Below are 21,975 nucleotides of genomic sequence, written 5' to 3' on the forward strand. Positions count from 1 at the left end.
GGTGATTGATATCTTTCAGATACTTTCTGTAAATTTATGCAAGCAAAGGAATAACAATTCTGCTTGAAACTGAATTGAAACTTGGATTAAAGTCGTTGGCCCAAATGAAAAATGTTCGAGGGTATTTTGTTTGATAGTTAATTTTATTTCATTGTGATTTTGTCTTTTTTTCATTTTTGTTATACATTTAAAAATTCTAGTATTTCATGTTTTACAATTGTAAATATTTTCGTGTTTCATAAATTCAATCAGTTTTTACACATAAATACGATAGGTTTAAATTAAATGTTTTTCGTGTTAGTTTACTTGCCCATAACATACAAAGTACAGTTAGTTTATGTTTATAATATTTTTCTTTGTTTTCTTTTTCATGTATTAAAATTAAAATCATTCAAATTGATTATCACAGTATTCACGCGAAAAATAAATATGCTTACAATATAATCTACGGGTTTTACGTGGAAAGTGCTAAACTTTCTAATTATTCGCTAGGAATTCATTATTTTGACTTCGAAAATTGTGCAAAGACTGTACTTAAATATTAGTAATACACAAACGCCACAAAGCATCATAAAAAAGCCGAATTTATTTGCTTATCAAGGCAAATAAATACCAATTCCTTATGATCCACAAAATGTTGTTGATCAAGTAAACTTGAATGCCGAATGAGTGGCTGTTCACTTGAGCAGCGATATTTTGGATAACCTTTATAGTACAATTACATTAAAATAAATACCATTAATAGTTAACATAAGCAAACCCCATTTTGTGTAGGAGCTGATACCTATCCGTAGTACAGAATTCAGAATTATGCTAGTGTTTGATGTGTTTGCGACTTTGAACCTGCAAGATAATGAGCAGAGAAGGAGATAACGTTAGTTGAGATATTCATTAACACATATCTAATCTTAAAAATAAAATAAGAATTGGTTACTTTGTTTTAAACATAAACCAGTTAACAAAAATAGGAAATATTGAAGCACTAAAGCGGAATATTTTGAACACAATTAAAATTTATTCAAAGTAAAACCGACTATTAAACATGAATATTTCATATAATAAAATCTTTTTTTTATAAGTATTTGTTTTAGAGGAGTACACACCTGCTGTTGCTAAGCTTCCTTCGCTTTCTCCCGCACATTGCACTGTCTTTGTCCCTAAAAGTGACCTCGCTGCACTCCTTCAACAATCCTTAATCCCTTAGTGCATCATATAGGAGGACTCGTCGTCATCGGCACCCGTGGGACTGTCCAGGGAGGGATTGATGCGCTTCTCCTTCTGCCGGCGGTTGCAGAACCACACGCGCACCACCTCCTTCTCCATGCCCAGGCGATCGGCCAGCTGGGTGATCTCCTCCGAGGTGGGCTTCTGGTTGGCCAGGAAGGCCTTCTCCAGGGCGCCGCGAATGGTGGTCTCGATGGAGGTGCGCTTCTTGCGACGGCGTCCAATGATCTCCGGTGTGCTGACGGTGGCCTGCAGGGCCGCAGGATCGAAGACACCACCGGTGGCCTGGATAGTGCGATCGGCATCGTCCAACCACTTCTGGAGCAGCGGCTTCAGCTTGCACATGTTCTTGAAGCTCAGATTGAGGGCTTCGAAACGGGAAATGGTGGTCTGCGAGAAGTCATTGCCATACAGTTTGCCCATGGCCAGACCCACATCGCCCTGGGTGAAGCCCAGCTTGATTCTGCGCTGCTTGAAGGTCTTGGCGAACTGCTCCAGCTCCTCCAGATCGGTGGTTTCCTCGGGCGATGGCTCACCCGCTGCCCGAGCAGCTGCCGCACTGGCCACCGTCTTGGGCTGCGGCGTGATGGTGCCCTGGCTCATCTGGGTGCCACTGGTGGGCGTGCTGGGCGTCAGCATTCCACTCAGTTTCAGACTGGCCGCCGAGCTGGGCGGCGTGATTTGCAGTGGGTGATGGTGATGGTGGTGCATCTGGTGGGGTGAGCTGGCCGGACTACGAATGGCGATGGGACTGCGGATCGAGTGCGGTGTGGAACTGCGTGGCTGCTGTGTCATCATGTGGTTCAGCTGCAGTGGCTCCTCCGCCTGGCGCTGCTGCTGCTGCTGCTGCTGCTTCTGCAGTGCCTGCAATTGCTGGGTGGCCTGACTGAGGGCCTGCAGTTGGCTCTGCATTAGGAACTGGGCCGCCGCCACCTGGGTGGTCAGAGCAGGGTCATCCTGCGCCAAGCCCAGGGAACCACTCCTCAGCAGCTCCATGTAGCTGTTGAACTGCTGCGTCAACGCCACTTGGCGTTGCTGCAATAGCTGCTGGAACTGGGCAAAGTCCTGTGGCGACAGCGAACCAGTCAGCAGTGGATTATTCATGCCCAAGCCAGCTGCTGCGAGCTGAGCCTGTGGCGAGGACATGCCCGGCAGGGCCAGCAACGGCGAGATGCCACTGCCCATTGTGGATGCCACGGCGGCGGCTGCTGCAGCCGCTGCTGCCATGGAATTGGGTGTGGTGGCTCCACCAGCCGAGGGCGCCAGAACCGGCGAGATCATGGGCGGCACTGGCGAGGGCACTGAAATCACCGGCACCGGCGATGCTGTGGCCGATTTCACCGAATTCGATGGAGACTGAGTGCTGTGACGACTATTGTCGCTGGTTAAGTTCAATGCCCCACCATTTTCGTCCTCGTAATCCTCCTCCTGTTTGTACTGATGGTGGTTCAGGTGGTTCAAGTGGTGCGGATTGTGATGGTGGTGCGCCGGGTGGGGCTGCAGCGACATCAGCTGTCGCTTGGCCTGCTGGTGGCTCAAGGAGAGCGCAGGACTCAAAGGAGATCGGCAGCGATCGCTCGAGGTGCCCACACTCGAGTTGTTGTCATCGCAATCGGAAGCTGCAAGTGGAGAATGATTTGGGGGTTAGGAAAATGAAAACTAACCATTTTAAAGGATACCTAAATGTTAACTGTTCATAGCTACTTTATTAACTGCTTCATCAACTCTTCATCTCTGAAAATCTCTCCCATGAAAGCACACAACTCTTTTCCAATCTGGCGAAGATAAAGGGGGCGTAACCAACTGGCCAAGCCCCATGGAGAATGTATTTTTCCCATCCTCGGATGCCATGCTAAATGAGTCACCCTGTGGGGACCTCGAGCCCCTGACCGTTTTACCCATTCGAATGTCCTTTTGCATAAATTTAGCATAGGCCGCACAAGCGTTTTGTATAATTTTCGTTCAATTTCATAGTCCGTTGGTTTTCGGTCTCGAGTGAAAGCCTTTCACGTGACCACCCACCCACCGCATTGGATTTATTATGCGAAAATTTCCTCGACTCTTTCGTTCACCCCCATCGCGACCATTGAGACCATCGGTCCATAGTTTACATAGTTCCACCTTGACATCAAATGGAATTCTCATGTTTTCTTTTCATTTTGGCTGACGCTTTTAGCCGCTTTTAAGTGGCATTTTAGCATTTCAAATGCCTGGCCCGGCGATTTGTATAAATTTGCTATTTGTATGCATTTTATTTATACAGCAAGGCGATGGCGAATGGGAGTGATGGAGGGTTTGGGCTCGGCCCAATTGATTTGCAATAATATTTAAATACACGACGAGAGTTTATTTTTGAGCTAAAACTGCTAGAACTAGAAGACCAGACTTCCTCCCCCATAAAGGGGCAATCAAAGGAGCTAAACCCTTTGAAGTGGTCCCTCATCTAAGGTCCAGAAATTCGCATTCCCATACCGCATCCCACAATGCCCAAGCCAACCAATTTCCACATCCTGTCCACTGCAGGCAATTTTTGCATATGTTTGCCTGGGCTACTTTATGGCTCCTGATGTCCGATTCCTCTGATTCCAATCCCCCATACCCGAATTCCCAAACCCCGATCCCTGATGCTACGTGAATTTGATGACTTATTCGCCCAAGTGGGCGACCCACCGAACCGACCACATGGTCATCCTTTTTACATATGCGACCGAACCCTGGCCAGGAACGAATTCTTTCTCTCCTCCTTGGACGGGCTACGTGCGTCCATTTGGTATTCAGATGATGTGCAAATTCGATTTGTATGTGTTGTGTGAATAGCTATCGGCATGGGCGGAGGTGTGTGTCTTTATCTTTGTAAAAGGGGTTCTGGGATATCTAAAATAATTGAGGTTTTTAATGTTCAATTCTATTCGGTGCCTTTTCTATATAAACTGTTTCCTAGGATTTCCAAAGGTGTCTCCGTAACTATCTAAGCTTGATAGACCGTAGAGCCTAAAAAGCATTTGAAACCCCTTTTCTGCACGCCGCTGCTCCATTTAGCACAACCAATAATAAAAAGCCAAATGGTCAGTTTGACTGCACATTGAGCTACCCCAAAAGCGCTCCCACATACGGCCGGCATAACGGAATAATTTTTGCATAAAATATATGTAAATATATATGTTCATGTTCGTGAAAGAAATCACAGCAACTGTGTCCAGTCCCACACACACACACACACACACACACAAGACCAGACAGCCTCCCTCACACATATTCGAATTCAAATCAAGCGAAATGCTGTCAATAATGTGGTCGGTTAAAAGGGGGAAAAAATATACATATATATCGAAAGGGAGGCAGAAAAGGTTGAAGTTGGTTTTTTGTTCGGACCGTGACTAACAAAGTCCATGAAATTTGAAAAGTGTGAATTGCAAATTGAACGCAGCCTTCTGCGAGCAACGAGTTATGAATAATAATCGAAGGTTTTTATGAATCCATCACATATTTATAGTGCACCAAGCACCCAAAGACCACCACACGCGACAATGGTTTTTCCAGCTCCTCGAACGAGTTGGGTGAACGAACAATTAGGGGCAATTGACAGGGGCCCAATTGTCACCTCAGCAACTACTTAAGGAGCTGTTAAGTCGAAACACCCATTTAATAAGACATCAAAATCAACTTAAAGACGCCCCTCTCCATTTGCTGGCCCAAATCCCAATCACAGTCGCAGGGGCTGTGTGACAAAAGTTTTGACAGGCCATTGTGTGAGGGGCGAAGGGGCGAAGGGGCGACCCTCCCTAGCGAAACAGTCCATACCAACCCTAAAACCAAACCATTCACCCATATACCCTATATATCTAGCGCGTGGCTGTCGCAGGCAAGGGTTGAATAGTTTGATATTCCCTCCGGTTTATTGTCTTTTGTGTCGAACGTCGAACCGAAAACATGCGAGTGATTTAGTGAAACCGAGATGCCTTATGCCGCTTGCCCCCAAAAAGCAGATGTTTCAAAACTGGAATAAATACTCGTATACTCGTATAGTGGTATAGTGGCATATACATCCATGTCTATCTGTATGAAGTGGACAAATCTCGTAAATCGTTTTCGGACAACAGCTGATGCTCTAAAATGGGGAAATAAGGAAAATAGGAAAATAGAAAAATACACTTACCATTCGATTGAAGTGGTGACGGCGAACGCGACAGACGACTGATATCTGAAAATAAAAGGGAAAACACAAATTTGAGACTAGCCAAATTGAGACCACTTAAAGCTAAAAGTAAAATAACACACGTCGCAAACATAAAATTTTCCAAGCAGCAAATGCTCAAAGTTTACGATACACAAAATCGATACCGATATATGTACATTCTAAGCCCGAACTGACCAAATGGCCAGTCCAGACATCGACACCGTTGCCTATAAAAGGATATTTTTATGAACCTCCTCCTCGGGGGCATTCGAACTGGAGTTCAAGGAACACCTGGTCCGTGTACGATTTGAATTTCTGAAGTTGCCATCGAACACGGATACGGACATGGGCAGCATTTGTGCTGCATTTTTATTTCGGGAGCAATTGAATTTTGTTTGGACTCGATGGCTAATTTACGAGTGCAGCGTGCTGACCCCTCGGCAATGCACTAGAAGTAGAGTGCTCCTCTTGTTTGGGTGTTGTATGACACTGGGGTTAAGGAAATTTCAAGGTTTCCAGCAGCAGATTGTGTCTGTACTGATATAAGGTTACTGTAGAATATTCTTGCGTTCTAACCGCAGACCTATAAATGTGCCTTCCCTCGATTTCGCTACCTAAGATCCTATTCTCCGTGAATCAGTTTATCTGCGCTGGATTTCCTTCCTTGTGCCACCACAATCTTCCCTCACTTCTGGCACACTTCTGTCGCCCTTTTGGCCACGCCTTTGAGCCGCTAATTAAGCGGCACAACTGCTGCCAGTTCAAGTGGTGCGGCATATGTGAGGATCTAGCACATATAGTACGAGTATATATCGGCTAGAGTTAGGTAGATGAACATTTTACAAAAACCCGGCGTTAAAGTGCCACATAAATTATGTAACTCGGCGGAGGTGGAGAGTTCGGGAAATTCAACACCCTCGCGCGTGTCCAGCACGAGTGAAATGAGCAGCAGCAGCAGCAGCAGCATTTGAAACGTTTTCCAGAATTTTACAGTTTTTGGCAGAGAAATTGGCGAAAACCACAGGCGGCCACCCCCAAAACTGAGGAAATAAAATACAATTTTTGAGAATCGCCCAGCGGGGGTGGCGGTTTATGATGATGTACGAGGGGGGAGGAAGGGCAAGGGGATTGTGTGGCGCACACAATTAGTCAATGACCTCGACAGTTGGCTGGCTGGGGGTGGCTAAAACCAACAACCGACTTTCTATATATGAATGCTATATGGTCATCACGTGCGCAGACCGAGACTGACTATCGATTGAATCGTCGTCGTCGACGGCGGCGGAAGCTGCGTGTCTTGAACTCTTGACCCCTCCATCTCGGACTGGACTGGACTGGGCTGAGCTGAGCAGCCCGAAAAGTAGCCGAAAAAATAACATAAATAAATAAAATAAAACATAATAGAGTGAAGGGAAAGCAAACATAATGTGCGTGCTCCTTGGCCTTTGTCTCTGCCTGTATATTCGTAGCAAAACAAAACTGGCAAAATCGCACAGAGAGAAAGCTTCCTTGCGGCGAAATGAGAGCTTGGTTAAAGGATTCGAGAGAGTGCGAAAACTACCAAGGAGTAGGGCAGTGTCCTTTGGAATTAGTTTAGAATTATTCGCACTTCTTTGTGACTTATAGTTAATAGGCATTCTGCTCAACTAACAATTTAAGTCTAACAACATTATAATAAATGCAAATTAAGTATGCAACTAGCCTTTCTTAAGTTGTTAAGGCCATGTAATTACAGTTTGCGGTGTTCGCACTCCTTTGAGCTCTGTGAAAAGTCAACAAACCCTGTTGACTGTTTGCTTATCACTTAGCCGGCATTACAAAATCATATCAACTGCATTTTCTATCAATTTCCGTTTGCGAATTGTAAATCTTAATCGACTCTTCATTTGTTTCCTATGAGTTCCAAGAATTACCCATAAAAAGCGCTCACACGCCCTCTTTCTTGATCGGCTTTTATGGCGGCGATAGGTGATAACGCAAAATAGTAAACCGAAAGAAAAAAAACAGAAAAGATTGCATGAGCTCATGGACAATGACTAAAAATAATGTTATTATTCAAGTTGGACATTGTCGTCAATTGCCGTCGACCGTAATCGGGCAAATATATTAATTTCAAACTGTTTGGCGGACCAGAACTCAAAACTGATTGGCCAACGAGTATTTTCTATGGGCCTCGATTAATTTATTAAAATCAGCCAAAGATGACGATACTTGTTTACTATGGACGTGCGCTGGACTTCTTCGAATCTATCTTCGGGTATTCTGCAGGTGTGCAAGACGTTAGCTCGATTTTGGTTTTCGGCCGATAAGCGGTGGTAGGCGGCGATAAGCAAATCGTATTGTACAAGGTAAACTCTTATGGGAATATCATGAGACATATATTAGCCATCGTTAGTTCTTCAGATTACGCGAGTCATTTGCGTCACGTGAGCCACATATGTAAGTACCCGTGTACGTGGTGAGGGGAAATGAGTTAAGCGTAAAAAAATCCCAAAAATTATCAACTAGCGCCGATCTCATTAGCATGCTCCAATGTCGTTTGCTTATCGGGCGACTAGCAAATGGCAGTTACTCACTTTTCAATGGGGAAATGGATTTTACATAATCAATCATGGCCCATAGCCCATTGAAAAGCCCGTACCACTTGGTACACCTCAAGTATGGCTCATCGGAATTATTACGCATATTGCGACGATTTTCTTCTTTGCCACATTTGTCATCGAAATGCGCTCTTTTATTGCCCCGCATTCGTCGCTGCGCTTCGAAAACGATAATTGATAAGGCAACAAATTAAAAGTATTGTTTACAACGGCCAAGCGGTTCCATTGAGTGCCCATCGCCAACACCACCACCGCCAGTATCGTGGTGGTGCACCTATTTACATGGTCATATTTGTGGGCTGGTTGTGCAAGAAATGCGTCTTTAATAAATATTTTTATGGTCCGGCATTTGTAATACCCATTTGCTGGTCTATAAGTTATTTAGTTTGCCAGTTGATTAGTTTGTACATAGTAGTAGTTCTCGCCTGGCACCGCCAGTCTTGAGTGTTCTTGAGACCCGTCTTTAAGTGGGGCGCTGGGAGTTAATATTTATGGCGGAGACACCTGTGCCGGTGTTTATTTTCAATAAGCAGATTGCAGTTTTCTTTGTTCTGGCTATTGGAGTATAGCAGTGAGTCTTGGGTTTTTAGTGAGATAGGCGCAGAGCACCTGACTGACTTAACCATGGTAATTTTCACGAGGTCTGGCTTAGTAATTCAGTGGTGAAGGGGAAAAGCGTAACAAATACTTAGGAAAATTTTGATTGGAACTATATAATATAAGATGTTATGCTTCGCGAAACTATTTGCAGTATTCTCGGTAAAGATGGTTCTTATTGGGGATACAATGTGAACTGCTGATTGGTGCACTTAATGAGCTTAAAAAGTACTTCAACCTTATAGTTCACGGAATCTATGTGTAAGCTTGAAAACTTTAGAAGTATAATATTTAAAAACTTGGAACCTAACCAAATGGTTGAAAGAATAATATATAATAGAGTTGACTTGGCTAAAACTAAGAGGAATCTTTCTGTTGGTCAAAAACGTACTTTAATTGTGTAATTACTAATAAAGAACTAAATATGTTTAATAACAGATAACCAAACAAAAAATTAAAAATCCTAGGTAGAAGTAATAACAAAAAGCACTTTTTAAAAACCTAAATCTTAAATTGTGTATGGTAGATTATTTTGGTATTGTTATGATTATAAGCTTAAGTTTATAATGAGTTTTGAACGTGTTCAGAAGGCGCTAACTTACATCGATTCTGCATCATGTGAACGGCGGCCTCGCGGGCACTGGTCGGTGTGGATTTGAGCAAATCGCGCTTCAAGGAATTGTTATTATCCTCGGGACTAGCGGTGTGCCAACGTAGCTCCGACATAACCATTTTCACAACTCAATGGTGCAAATGCAAAGTGTTTACGAGTATATGCGATATGTTCAATGTTCAATGTTTCTTAAGCACTGTGAATTCACTGGAGGAGCACTGTGTTCTTTCTGTTCTGATTGTTTCTTATTCGTTTCTTGGGCTTGTTAGTATCTTGTATCTTGTAGATTGTAGAATTATTCTGATTTCTTGGAAGCGCCGCTATCGTGTGGACGCGTTCGTGTCTCGTGTGAAACTGACAACAGAGAAGCGGTCGCAGCGGCAGGATAGCTCTCTGCGAACTAACGGATAATCGCTCTAGGCCTGAATGTTTGCGTTCCGACGATGATGATATGATGATGATGACTGCCTCTGTCTGCTCTCTCTTTCTCGCTCTGTGGCCGCTCTGGCTCTGGTTCTCCCTCTCCCGCTCGCTCTCTTTGCCGGCGTTTGGGATTTTGAGTTTGAAAACTGTTGTGCTGTGTTGTGTTTGTTGCACCCCTAAAAAAGCCTTAAGGGTTGATTTTCCCTTTTTTTAAGCACGCACACACAGACGCACACGTACACACACGTGTGTGATGAGGGGGTAAAAAACCGACTGGGGAAATGGTGGCGTATACGTGATAAAAAACGCGAGCTAGCGCTCCACACGTTTAACTGGTTCCACTTTTGCGCGTCGACTGCAGTTGAATTGGAACTTGGGGCAGAAACGGCAGTGAAGGCAGAATCGCTGGCAGAAGAGCGAGAGAGAGCTTTGGAGCTCTCTCTCCCCCTATCTCTCTCTCTGTCTTTGCCTTTGCCTTGTTCTTGCTGCCGTTAGAAATGCGTTCCACACCCACACGGACACACATTCTCGCATTCACAATCCAATTGGAGTGGAGAGGAGAAGTTCTTGCGCTCGCTCTCGCTCTCTGGGCTGCGAGTGAATTGTAAACTAACACACACATTTTATGCGCTTTAAAATTTAGCGTGCTAGTGTGTAAGTGTGTGAGTTGGGGGCTACCTCGTTTGTGGTTCGCTCGTGGGCTCCATTGTTGTCCGTGTATGGGTGTGTGTGTGAGATGCGTGCGCTTGTTTGAGGCGTGGCTTAAAATTTAAATTTGGCTTTCAAATGGCAATGGATTTTTTATACGGCCCCGCTCTTTGGAGCCGTATATGTGTATGCATATTATTTTATGATTGGCGAGTCAAAAATGCTGTCCGTATGTGTGTGTGTGTGTGTGTGTGTGCTTTTGAGCTATGTAAAAATATTTTAAAGCTGCGTCGACGTCGACTGCAGCAGAATCCCCCCAGCACCCCATGTTTACAGCACTGTCGTCTTCTGATTTCGCTCTATGTTCTGCCTCCCGTTTGCTCCTCGCCTTCGCAATTTTATTTGCCATTCATGTATGCACACATGTGCGGAGCGCCCCTACTCCCCAAAAAAGAAAGCCCCCCTCCACCCATTTCTCCGCCCGTGGACTTGCCACCCACTCGGCAGAATTTTCTTTCCTTTTCTTGCTTTTGTTTCCCGGTCTTTCTTTCTTTCGATTTTGGCCCGATTTTGTATTATTTTATGATTTGTTTTGGTTTAGCACATATTTCGATAGGAAACGACATTTTTGGTGGCAAATATTTCTGAATAAATAGTTAAAAATGAATGCTTATAAATGTCATCTTTAACTATAATTTATAAGGCTGCATTTTGTAGCACTATAGTCACTTTTAGAAATAAACATTATAAAGTGGCGTATAAAGTATATGAACATATCACTACAAAAATTTAAATAAAATTTTGCATCATGTATTAATAAAGCAACAAAAAATTGCAAGCCCAACATATGCAATTACATTTATAATATTACGGTATCCTTTACATAAAATCGTTATGTTTTTATATTCCCAATAAATCAACATATTCAATTGATTTTGAAATACTTCTGTGATCTGGTAAAATTCAAACGCAGAGGTCAACTTCCTTGAATTTCATTTTTATGCATATTGAAAACTAAATTTTTTTATGTTCCCGAGAACAGCGAAGACAAACGAATTATAATGAAAAAGTCAAATTTTCACGGCGAGAGTAACAAAATCTTTCCAATATAAAAAACTAGCCCAACTACCTGGACCATGCACATTGTACGCACATACTTTTTATGCGTACATCGCTTTGTTATGGAAAAAAATCATAAAAAATTGTTACAAAGTCATAAAAAGTCGAAAACAACAAACAGGTAAGAAGAAAATCAATGTGTAGGATGAGAAGAGGACACGAAATCAGTGGAATCAGTGACCGGGTCCTGACAAGCGTTTAACGCTTTCATCAATGACAGCCACCTAGGTTTCGGCCCGATACGGTTTAGTTTTCCTCGGTTCTGAAGGATTCGCGCTCCTGGCCATCTTTTTACGACGCAAACTGACTCGATTTCCACGTAAATCATAAAAAACATTCGATGCGTTTGAGATCCCAGGATGCCGAGTCGTTCGAGTCAGTCGGGCAGTAGGAAAATCGGTTTGTTGGCCAGCATCCTGGCTCTACATGTTAATTAGCCCTAGAGGCATTGGACCACTTGGACTTTGACTACTGGTCATCCGCTCTCTCACGTTCGCGAAGAGCTGTTAAAAAAGGATTTCTGGATTGCCCTGTAGTTTGCTTTTGAGTGTTTTAGGCTAAATGGAACCATTTCAATATAAATAAATATAATCTATTGGTTTCAAAATAAATCTAAACTTACTTTTGAACATTCTACTTAAATATAAAAATACTACAAAAAAATACAAGAGTTATGTAATTAGGATTTGAAATACATTTAATTAAAATTTTAATCAAAATTACTGCCGTTTTATGATAATTCTTGTCTATTCAAATTTAAATTTAAATTAAAGCCTTTCATGATATTTCATGTCAGCCCCTTAACTGACATATCTCCAGGGTATCATATAGTCCATACGTTTACTTACAGCTCTTTTTGACTTACTGACCGTTTGACTTTTTTATTTGCGTGAACTCTAGCTGCAGCTATGTGGCCTACTGTGCGTGTCCATAAAAAATATCAAAACTATTTGTCGGCTCGCCCGCTATCTGTACATCTTTCTATCTCTTTCGCGCTGCACTCCCCCACCCTTTCGCACTCACCTCTCGCTGCGGAGCGTCCTTGCGGACTATCGTAAAAGGAATACGTTGCCGAGAATTACTTAAGTCAATGTAGGCAAAGATCATAAAAAAGGCAAAAAGTCCAGAAGAGTTGAGACTGGCAAACAACATTTTTATTGGGGCAGCCGGAAAATATTAAAAAAAAAGAAAAAGGAAAGGAGAGGAGAGGAAAGGAAAGGAAAGGAAAGGGAATTTTCGTACCCATTTGGAGAGTACTTGGTAAATTGTTTGAGAAAATAATGAAAAGTGAAATGTCTAATGAAGTCGTAAAGTTTTTTCAACCAGCAAACACGTTGGCATGTGTTTGTATTTTAGTGAGATCTCCCTTTTTTGGGGCTTGTTCTTGTGGGTTTCCTGATTTCTAGATTTTAGTGCATTGATTAATGGGAAAAGGAAACTAAATTTTGGGGTAAAGAGTAAAATTCTCTCGAGCACTAAAACATTTTATAGTTTTGGTATAGATCTTATAAGATGGAGATTAAATTAAATTAGTATCCAACATTTATTTTTAAAAAGGAAAGATATTCGTACTTCCAAAGTACACGACTCTCATGGTTTCCTTAATTTAAAATGTATTTTCACAATCATTTGTGAAAATATTTTCAAAGTTCAACTGCCCCTTTGGATTATATTTTTGCACCCTTTCAGCGAATATACATTTTAATGGAAATCTCACCCCAGTTCAGCGGGAGAGTGTGCGTTAATTAAATTTGTCCCTCGTTCTAATCAGCAGCTTAGCATCTCCAAAAATCCGCTCACAATTTGCTTTAAATTATAGGAAATTTGAACTGAAAATAACTTGGGGTTGCTCTGAAGAGGGTAGCAGCTCTGAAAATGAGGAGGGAAAAGGAAAAGCTGCTGCATTCCGTTCTTGGCGCAAAAATATTCATGATACTTAGCATCGCAATCCCCTAAGGTTTTTTACATATCTCCGATGGCAACATCAATTCAGACTTTGCCATTGTTTTGGGTAACATGATGAAGCACCGAATCATCGATGTCGAGGATGACATTCAATGACATTCTTTGATTCTTATTTATGTCCTCACAGAAAATCTCTGGTCTGTTATTTATTTTTTTTTTTTTGGTAGAAAAGAACAGAAATCAATTGCGCTGTCTGCCTACCTCGATAAGAAACTATTCCTTAAAAAACACACGATAGAGCAGGGCCAAACAATGGAAATGGTAAGGAACATGCTACGGTACTTTGCTGGCATTTGACACCCCAGAAGTAAGGACATACATTGGCAGGACCCTCAGGTAGACCCTCAGGAGTACAGAGTCCTGAGATGTACATATATGCATATGCGAGGCGTTTACCTACCCCCAAAAGTGTACTTTTTTCCGCTTTTTTATGCAATTTTTAGCATGAAAATTTGGGTTTCCTTCTGTTTACTTAGGGGTAGTTAGGAAACTTTCTCTGCGCTTCAGGAGTTTTATAGCGAGTTTCCTTAATTGCTTTCTTTCTTTCTTTTCCTTACTATTTTGAGTATACCCAGATCTCGGATTGTGGTTGCTAACGGTTTTGATTTATTTTGCGCTGTTTTCTCGAAAAAAAAACACAAATCGAGGTATTCTTTGTGCATTTTTTTCTTGGGTCCCACATTGCGGAAGTTTCCCACGAGTTTTAAGGTAAAAAATGAATATCTTTTTGCATGCCTTCATCTCTGATTTTCTGAGTTGGGCAGAGGACAGTTGCCTAATAAAGTATTTGTTTAGGGTAATGGCAGTTACAAAAGGAGGATTGACATATTTACGTATTTGCAATGCGGGGCTTAACGTCATTTGCATGGAAGATAATTTATTAATCTTGTATGATTTCTTATACGTAATTAGATACTACGCGACATTTGGCTGATTGTAATAATTTATAAAGCGATTTTCGCAAGCTGAAGGGGCTACTAAAAAGTACCCCGTACTTTCTGTAATTCTTAAAAACCTTCTTAACTTCAATTTCCATCGCAATAGTTCTTAGCTACTCACCATTTGGGTCCTGCAATTTCAGACACTGCTCTAAATCTCGCACATCCTTGCTGGCATTGTTCAAGTGGCCATAGAGAGCAACTGCTGCTCCAGTCAGTTCCAGGACCTTATCCTTTGCCTCCGCCTGCTCCAGCTCCTCCTGCTCGTGCCGCTCCTCCCGCTCGTCCTGCTCCTCCACTTTCAAATGCAGAGGCGACGGAGCATTGTCGTTGGCAATCTGAGCTGGATGCAGCCGTTCGGCTCCTTTATCCTTTGGCTGCTCAACATATTCATCACACGATTGCAACTTCAATTCGAGCGTTAGCTTCTTGTCCCGCATCCTTCTCCTCATTTCATCGTCCTGTTCCGCAAGGGACGGCGGCGGTGGCGAGGGTGTGTGGCAGGACACCAGAGTCAAGGAGGCGGGCGAGGACGAAAGAAAGGAGCTGCTGTGATTTGCGCTGACATCGCGCATATTTGTGTCAACAGCAGTCAAAGTTCCATCTTTGTTCTCCTCGCAACTCGTTAGGACAGCTTCATTCGGCGGCGTGGCCAGTTGTTGTCTTGGCTCGAACTTAAAGTTGCCAACTGCAAAGAGGAAAAGTGCAGGATGGTTATATGGGTATTGAATAGATTTGCCAAGAATTTACTTCGCTAGGCAAGTAGTTTTCACCAGAAGCCATATTTTGAACACCGTATATATGTATAGATATGTTAACTATTATATTTCAATGGCTTTAATTCAGGAATTAAGGTCTTTAACTATTTTTTTAATAATTTAAAACCCTTTAAAACTCGACTGTTTTTAATTTATTGACTCATACCACTAGAAACACCATTTTGTTGGCTTATATATTCAAATCACTGCTGAAGAACCAATCACAGGCGCAAATCGCTATCTATGAAAGGGTTGACTCCGGCATTTACATAAGCCCATCGTTATGGAATCACAGCAACCCTTTTTTATGACGCAACCCCAGTGGCATTTGAATAAGCTCCTCTCTCTCTCTGGTGGGCCATAAAAAAGGGGTTGATTTACATAAAAAACGGGCGGGCAGACTTCATTTTAATATTTCCCCCCGAGGGTTGATGGGCCACTACGCACACTCCTGACATTATGCTGATAACGTCATATTTTCCTGGCTTCTGGTGTTGGTAGAGGGGGTGTGGGGGAAAGCCGGAGGGGGGACTCTTAAAAAAGCAACCAACCGGGCACATTTCATTGGCTGAATGGCCTGATCTCGGCATGTGGGCCAGAAAAAAAGTGCGGGGAAATATGAAAAATATTTTCATCGCAAGGCGTTGAAATGTCTCCGGGTAACTGATGCTTGAAATAACGGCAGGACATAACCATCATGTGTCCATTGAGTCCTGTTCCTGTTCATGTTGCTGTTGCTGGGTAATTTCTGTGTTCAGCAATGCCACTAAAAAATCAGTCACATGGATGGGTTTCAAGTGTGAAAGTTCTTGGAGGGGGGTTGCGTTTTAAAGGGGAAAGCCTAAGTGTGCAGGAATGTGTGATACCTTCAACAGGGGAAGTTATCCGTAGGAAACTGAACTTATGTAGGCATTTCTCTAAGGAATATGTAAGGAATATCTAAAGAATGTATTAAAATCTTAAAATAAGTTTAGGCTTATAATCGTTAGACTGTGGAGTACTACAGTTTGTCTTTAGGAATGTCAATGCAATATCATCTGATACGTTTTAATCTTAAAACTGGCAATCTTTTTAAACGAGGCTTACCACAAAGATAAATCTTAAGTAACCCACAACAGTGATAGTAGTGCATTTCGCCATCCCCTTTAATTTCCAGGAATTCACTGCCAACCAGTTTTTTATCGCAAAGTATTTAGGAACGATGGTATTTGAGGATTTCAATTTCTCGCTTCGACAAACAAATCTCTGCCTGTTGCGCAACCTGAATATCTTAGCAAAAGGTAAACTTCTGAGGACAAGCCGACAGGGATTTAATAAGGATAACTGCGACTACAAACGAATTGCAGCATTAAGCGGAAGAAAACAAAGACGCTGAAATTATTAGATTTTTTACCGTTTGACAGCGCATTTCAATTGCACAATTACGAGGAAGTGGCAGCACCGAGAAAAGGATCCTCCTACGGTCATAAATTTCTGTCAGCCAGCCAGGGATTTTAATTGAGGAGCAATCGCCGCAGAGACCTGCCCAAGATCGGTCCATCCATCTCTCTTACTCCAGCACCGCACAGCCAGGTGTAACTCGGGAATCAAAGGAGGTGTTGCTGGGGTCCAGAAGGATTCCCAATGCCGCAGCCCAAAACAGGAGCAGACGTGGGAACTGCACATTGCGCAAAGGACAATGCGTTGAGCTCAGCTAACCAAGTGCAATTTGGCTTTTGTCCCATGGCAACTGCAACACACCCGCTGCGTATTTCGGCACACAGAGTGTAACTGTAACACTGGCCGGGAAAATGATGAGGAACCCGGCTGCAGACAATGGCAAATCTGGAGAATCGGGAAATGATGATCACCTACAATCTACACCATTGTGATCACTTGGCTACGCACCAGAAATAGGCGAAACAAAACGGCGGCACAATGCCCAAAGTGATTATTGTTGCGACTTTTGCTCTTTTGTGTATGCGAAACGTGAATTTATTGCCGCTTCTTTTGCGACTTTTTATTTGGTATCGTACCTCACCTTAGTATTATAATATCGGGAGGGATATTTGAAACAGCACAGTGGGTAACCTGCTTACCATCTCCATGTACTCTTTCCAAAGCAAAACTTTTCCAAATTTCAAGTATCAACGTTTTTTTTTTACCTTTTATGTGATTATTTCTGTTTTTCTCACTGATCTAAGAAGGCGACTGAGTTGTGTGTCAAAGATTTTCTAAGTCAACACCAAAAAGGATTTCTGGTAGCTATCAATTCTGTTCTACCTTTTAATCAAAAACAGCAAGCGCTATTCCGCAGATGTTAAACAAGATGGAAATGAGTCTAGACGACATCATCAAGTTGAACCTTGGTTTTAAAAACAAAGTTCGTCATGCTCAAAAAGAAAAAGTTCGAAAAAGTACTGCAGAAGGCGGCTTCAAAGGTATTCGAAGGACTCGCAACGCAACTGGATTCATACAGAAGACCAAGTTCAATCAGGGAAGAACTTTAAGGGAACCAAAAAGACCCACTTTTCTCATGGTTTGCAATTTGGACTACGGAGTGAATGACGACGACATCATGGAGCTCTTCAATGAAAGTGGTCTGGTGCAGCAAGGGTTGGTCCACTACGATCGCGAGGGCAACTCATTGGGCACCGCTCAATTGATGTTTAGATATCGCGCCGATGCCATGAAGATCATCAAGCAGTTCCACGGAGTCTTTTTGGACGGACGCCGATTGAAGCTACATCTCATACAAAAAACACGCGATTTCAAACGCCCTGATGGTGAATCTCGTTCATTGCAGAGTGGATCCTTGCAGTCTCGTCCTTTCAAGAATCATTATTACCAGCCTCGTCCTTTCAGGACTGCTGCCTTCAAGACACTGACATTCTCGCCTCGTCCTTTTGAGCGCGATGGCATCCAAGTGGATTCTTCGTCTTACGAAAGCCTCGTATCAGAACCCATTTTTAGGCCTAAATCGAATGGAGGGACCTTCCGAAAGTCTGGTTTGCGTAACAGCAATCGCAATTCAACTCCACATAAGAATGCATACAGAAATAATGATTTTATCCAGTAATACCACATTACGAATGTTGGTATAAGAGCTTTACATAAATCTTTATGAATTTGTATGGAATAACAAACCATGTTAAATAAAGCTTGATACGGAATTGAAGACTTTTTATTTATTTTTAATAAGTTCAAAGCATTTTGAGAAGTTGCATAGAATTACTGGGAAGCAAGCGAATTGGTCCATTGCTCCCATTAACTATGTAACTATTTAAACGGATTACTTCATCTATGAAAAAGACTTAAATGTAATTTTTTTTAATACATTTGAATTAATTTTGGTATGTCCTACTTAATGATCTCTGTTTTGTCATATGCTCCACGTTTCTCTTTCGTTTTTCGATCCCGCCCAATGCATGTAAGCACATATTCGAGCCGTGCATAAAGTACACTGGCAGCAATTCCTGGGTGCTTCGCTCTCATTTAAATAACGGCGCGCTCTGGTTAATGCGCCTTTGGCACGCAATCTTTTTTTGCATACACTGAGCACAATTAGCGCTTATAATTTGCGGTGCGTTCGTACCGCCTCCCCCCTCCTTCCATCCCTCCATCCTCCTCACTTTTGACGCCCCCGCTTTTTACACGTCTTTCTACACTTCGCTGCTTGTTTGCATAAATTTCGTGCCAGGCACCTGTGGCCCCCTCTCACTCGCACTCTCACTCTCCGTCTCTTTCTCCCTGCCACACTTTGCATGTGCAGCCGCTCGAGACGCGCCAGTCTTGCCTCTCTTTCGCGCACACGGTCTTCTGCGCTTTTGCGTTTTGTAATTGCAGTTATTTGGCCCAAGACGCGCATTATAAAAGCAAACATCAGTGGGCCGCAAAAAATAAATGCTCCTAAATTGCGTAAATTCATACTAAATGCATATATTTAATTTAATTTGTATTTGTATTGCATTTAAATTTTCCAAAGGTGCGCTGCAAATGAAGTGAAAATGTGTTGCAAGTCCATAATTGCGGAGGATTTTTCAATTGCTGTCGGTTTAAATTATAGGCTAAGGTTGATTGATATGTTTGAAATTGTGAAATCACTCTGATTTGAGTTTAATTGAAATATAATTGATTTTCCTTTTTAATATGTATTATTAATTTAAGCTTGCGGAAAATACATTTGAAGACGCGCCAGAGAAAAAAGAAAATTGATTTAATCATCTATCGTGCAGCTTCAGCGTTTATCCATCAAAAACTGTACGAAAATAAAAAAAATTATTTCAAAAATAATAAAATACACGTTTTACCCATTCCCACGCTGACACTAAACCCGCAATATTTTCGGATTATTTTAATGGGTTTTTCTCTACTTTATTTATTATTTTCGCAATTTAAAATCAATGTTTCCCAAGAAAACACTCCATTTGATGCTGGCGGCAATAAAATCCTTTCAGTTGAGAATACACAAAAATACGTTACGAAATTGTGCAGAATATATGGCAGAAATACTTTCAAGAGGTTAAATGTCACTTAAGCGGATTCGATTTTCATTTTTTTCGCACCCTGAAATATTTTCAGGCAATTACTTGCTGTTTTTTACCAAAATTTTGAGCGCGCAAAGTATAGTAAATGGGAAATGGGAATCCCAATGGCAGCTGCTCATGGCGCAATAAAGGGGTGGAAAAGGGGCTGACACAAAATGTGGGCATGGCTTTAAAATCAAAAGACAAAAAAAATCAAAAACTATATACACATGCAGTTTCAACCCTATTTTGCATGAACGTGAATGATAAGCAAAAAATAAAAAACACAAAGTTATGAAACTGCCGAGGGCCAATAAAAAAGTGTTTGGAATAATGAAAAGTGGAATGGGCAGGCGGCATAGAGGCCATGTATCGGCGGAGTTATCATTGTGCTCATCACGGAAAAATGAAAATCGAAATCAGCGCGTGCGGGGCAAAAGGATGCGCCTTTCGCCCGAGTCCTTTGCCCAAGCGTGCTGCGCATGCGCGCCTTGTTTGTTATTGTGCCCGTTGTGTAACCCAATCCTGCGATTCCTGCAAGGGTTACAGCACGAGGATGAGGACCTAGGACCTAGGACCTAGGACCCCGCTTTAAAATTGTTTCGAGTGAGTCGAGTCGAGTCGAGCTGGTATTTGCTGAAAACTGAGAATGTTTTGTCGTCGCAGCTAAATGTGGCGGAACTTGCAGCTTCCAATGGCAAGGGCATCGCATTTATCATCATTAAAGGCGGTTCGTTTCGGCACACGTCGATCGAATATCCTGCGCCGAGATCCTTTCACTTTTGAGCCAAAGGATTGCGGCCACTGCGGGTCGCAGCTGCTGTCGCTCTATTTGTTTGGAAATTTAATTTGACATGCAAACATTTTCACATCTTTCCCCCTGTGTTTGCTTGGTGGAGTCCTGCATGTCCTGCGAAAGGATTTCGATGTTGGTGACATTCAATTCAAATTCGAGCTGTCGCCGCTGACTTCCTCTTGTAATTCGATACTGGAGTGAAAGTAATTTGCGACAAATTTCACAAATTTCCACATTTTCCATTTCCAACTCACACAAAAGTGAAAGCCATGCAAATGCCTCAACAGATGTTTTTCAACTTGGAAAATGATTTTCGTCTGGCTCAGCGCCGACAAAAAAAATTTGTTGTCTAAAAATGTTAACAAGCGAAATTAATGAGCCCTGCAACATGAACAGGAAAATTTATTTTACGTTTCCATTTTCCTGCAATTCTTTCTTTTCAGAGCAAAAACTTTATTCATTTATATGCCTAGGTTAGATAGTGTTAAGTGAATAATTATGGGTTTGCCGAGAGGGGAGTGGCTGTGATTTAAGCCAACGGAAATTATGATTCATAACGTTGGCAATAATAGTCCATAAATTAAATAAATTAAAAACAAATTAAAAATGCTTCTGTTTTGAAAATGCTAAGTACTTTGAAAAGTACTTTAATATTAATAAATTGTTTAAGTTGGAAGAAACAATCAGGTATTACAATATTAAGGTTGCTTAATTTTGTACTTCTTCTAGCAACTATATTTTGAAAAGTTCATTCATTCACTTAACTATACACACGGATCATATGAACCTGTCTGCATGAAATTGCACTTTCCTGCTTATGAACTATGTATGAAATCCATAGAACAATGCCCTTGAAAGATGTCCCATTTAGGAACCCGCACAAACACTTTCCCATGCAAATTTCCCTTAAGGTGATTTTGCATAAGATTGAGCTGGAAAACAACCCTAAGAAGTCTGGGAACATGTCGTGGGATCCATGGGATGAGGCAATCTCACCTGCGAGGTGCATGGAAAATTGCAAAGCCAGGTAGTTGGGACGCAAGGACGACTTTCACTGGATTGCCTTCCACTTGAACGGATATTGCTGTAAGGAGTACGAAGGCCGAAAGGATCCGAAACTCATTTCGCATTATCCTATTGATGGGCGCTCATTATTATTTATTATTTCTCCTCTTTGAATATGCAGCAAGGTGCGTTCTGGGACGTGGGAATGTAAACAAGTCGCCTGTCTTGGGGGAGTTTTCCTCTGATTTTGTGTTAGTTTATTTTGATCTTTTTTTTGCAGAGAATTTTCCTTCAATAGTGTGCTCCCGGCACTTGCTGTGCCATCCATAAATTAAACGAAATTTAATTGTATTTCGGGGCAGAATAAAGATCCAGGAAGGGTACCCTTCCTCCAAGATGATTCCCATCTTTTTGATGTTTCTGGTTCCCATTTTCTCCAACCCGAACGGATATTGAGCGAATGATTTTATTTGATTGTCGGGGGCAGTCGGTCAATGCTGCAATTGGGAAATGGGAAATGGGGAAGACGGAAGTGCACATGTACATAAATCAAATGATGGGCAATTGTCGGGTATGAAAGGGAAATGCAGGTGTCCTGGCTGCCAAA

The 21,975-nt window shown here is 42.1% G+C and overlaps 2 protein-coding genes across 3 annotated transcripts in view; one reads left to right on the forward strand and one right to left on the reverse strand.

The window, feature by feature from the left end:
* Nucleotides 1-210: 210 nt before the first annotated feature.
* The window catches only part of LOC120456441 (protein nubbin), a 41,825-nt gene continuing 20,060 nt past the window's right edge, over nucleotides 211-21,975 (reverse strand). The window contains exons 3-6 of one of the 2 annotated variants that reach the window (XM_039643277.2): nucleotides 14,426-14,992; nucleotides 5,381-5,425; nucleotides 1,104-2,843; nucleotides 211-843 (exon numbers count right to left, since the gene is read on the reverse strand). In XM_039643277.2, coding sequence (XP_039499211.1) covers nucleotides 1,201-2,843; nucleotides 5,381-5,425; nucleotides 14,426-14,992 — 2,255 coding nt within the window. In that variant the 3' untranslated portion in view covers nucleotides 211-843; nucleotides 1,104-1,200. Of the gene's footprint in view, nucleotides 844-1,103; nucleotides 2,844-5,380; nucleotides 5,426-9,200; nucleotides 9,974-14,425; nucleotides 14,993-21,975 lie in introns of those variants that run through there. The other variant, XM_039643286.2, reaches the window with a different exon arrangement.
* LOC120456455 (aly/REF export factor 2) lies at nucleotides 17,267-18,214 on the forward strand. The gene is made up of 2 exons (XM_039643299.2): nucleotides 17,267-17,302; nucleotides 17,359-18,214. Exon 2 carries the CDS (start codon nucleotides 17,359-17,361, stop codon nucleotides 18,118-18,120), a length of 762 nt encoding a protein of 253 aa, XP_039499233.1. The 5' UTR covers nucleotides 17,267-17,302; the 3' UTR covers nucleotides 18,121-18,214.

The sequence above is a fragment of the Drosophila santomea genome, chromosome 2L (genome assembly GCF_016746245.2).
Source record: "Drosophila santomea strain STO CAGO 1482 chromosome 2L, Prin_Dsan_1.1, whole genome shotgun sequence".
Taxonomy (NCBI): domain Eukaryota; kingdom Metazoa; phylum Arthropoda; class Insecta; order Diptera; family Drosophilidae; genus Drosophila; species Drosophila santomea.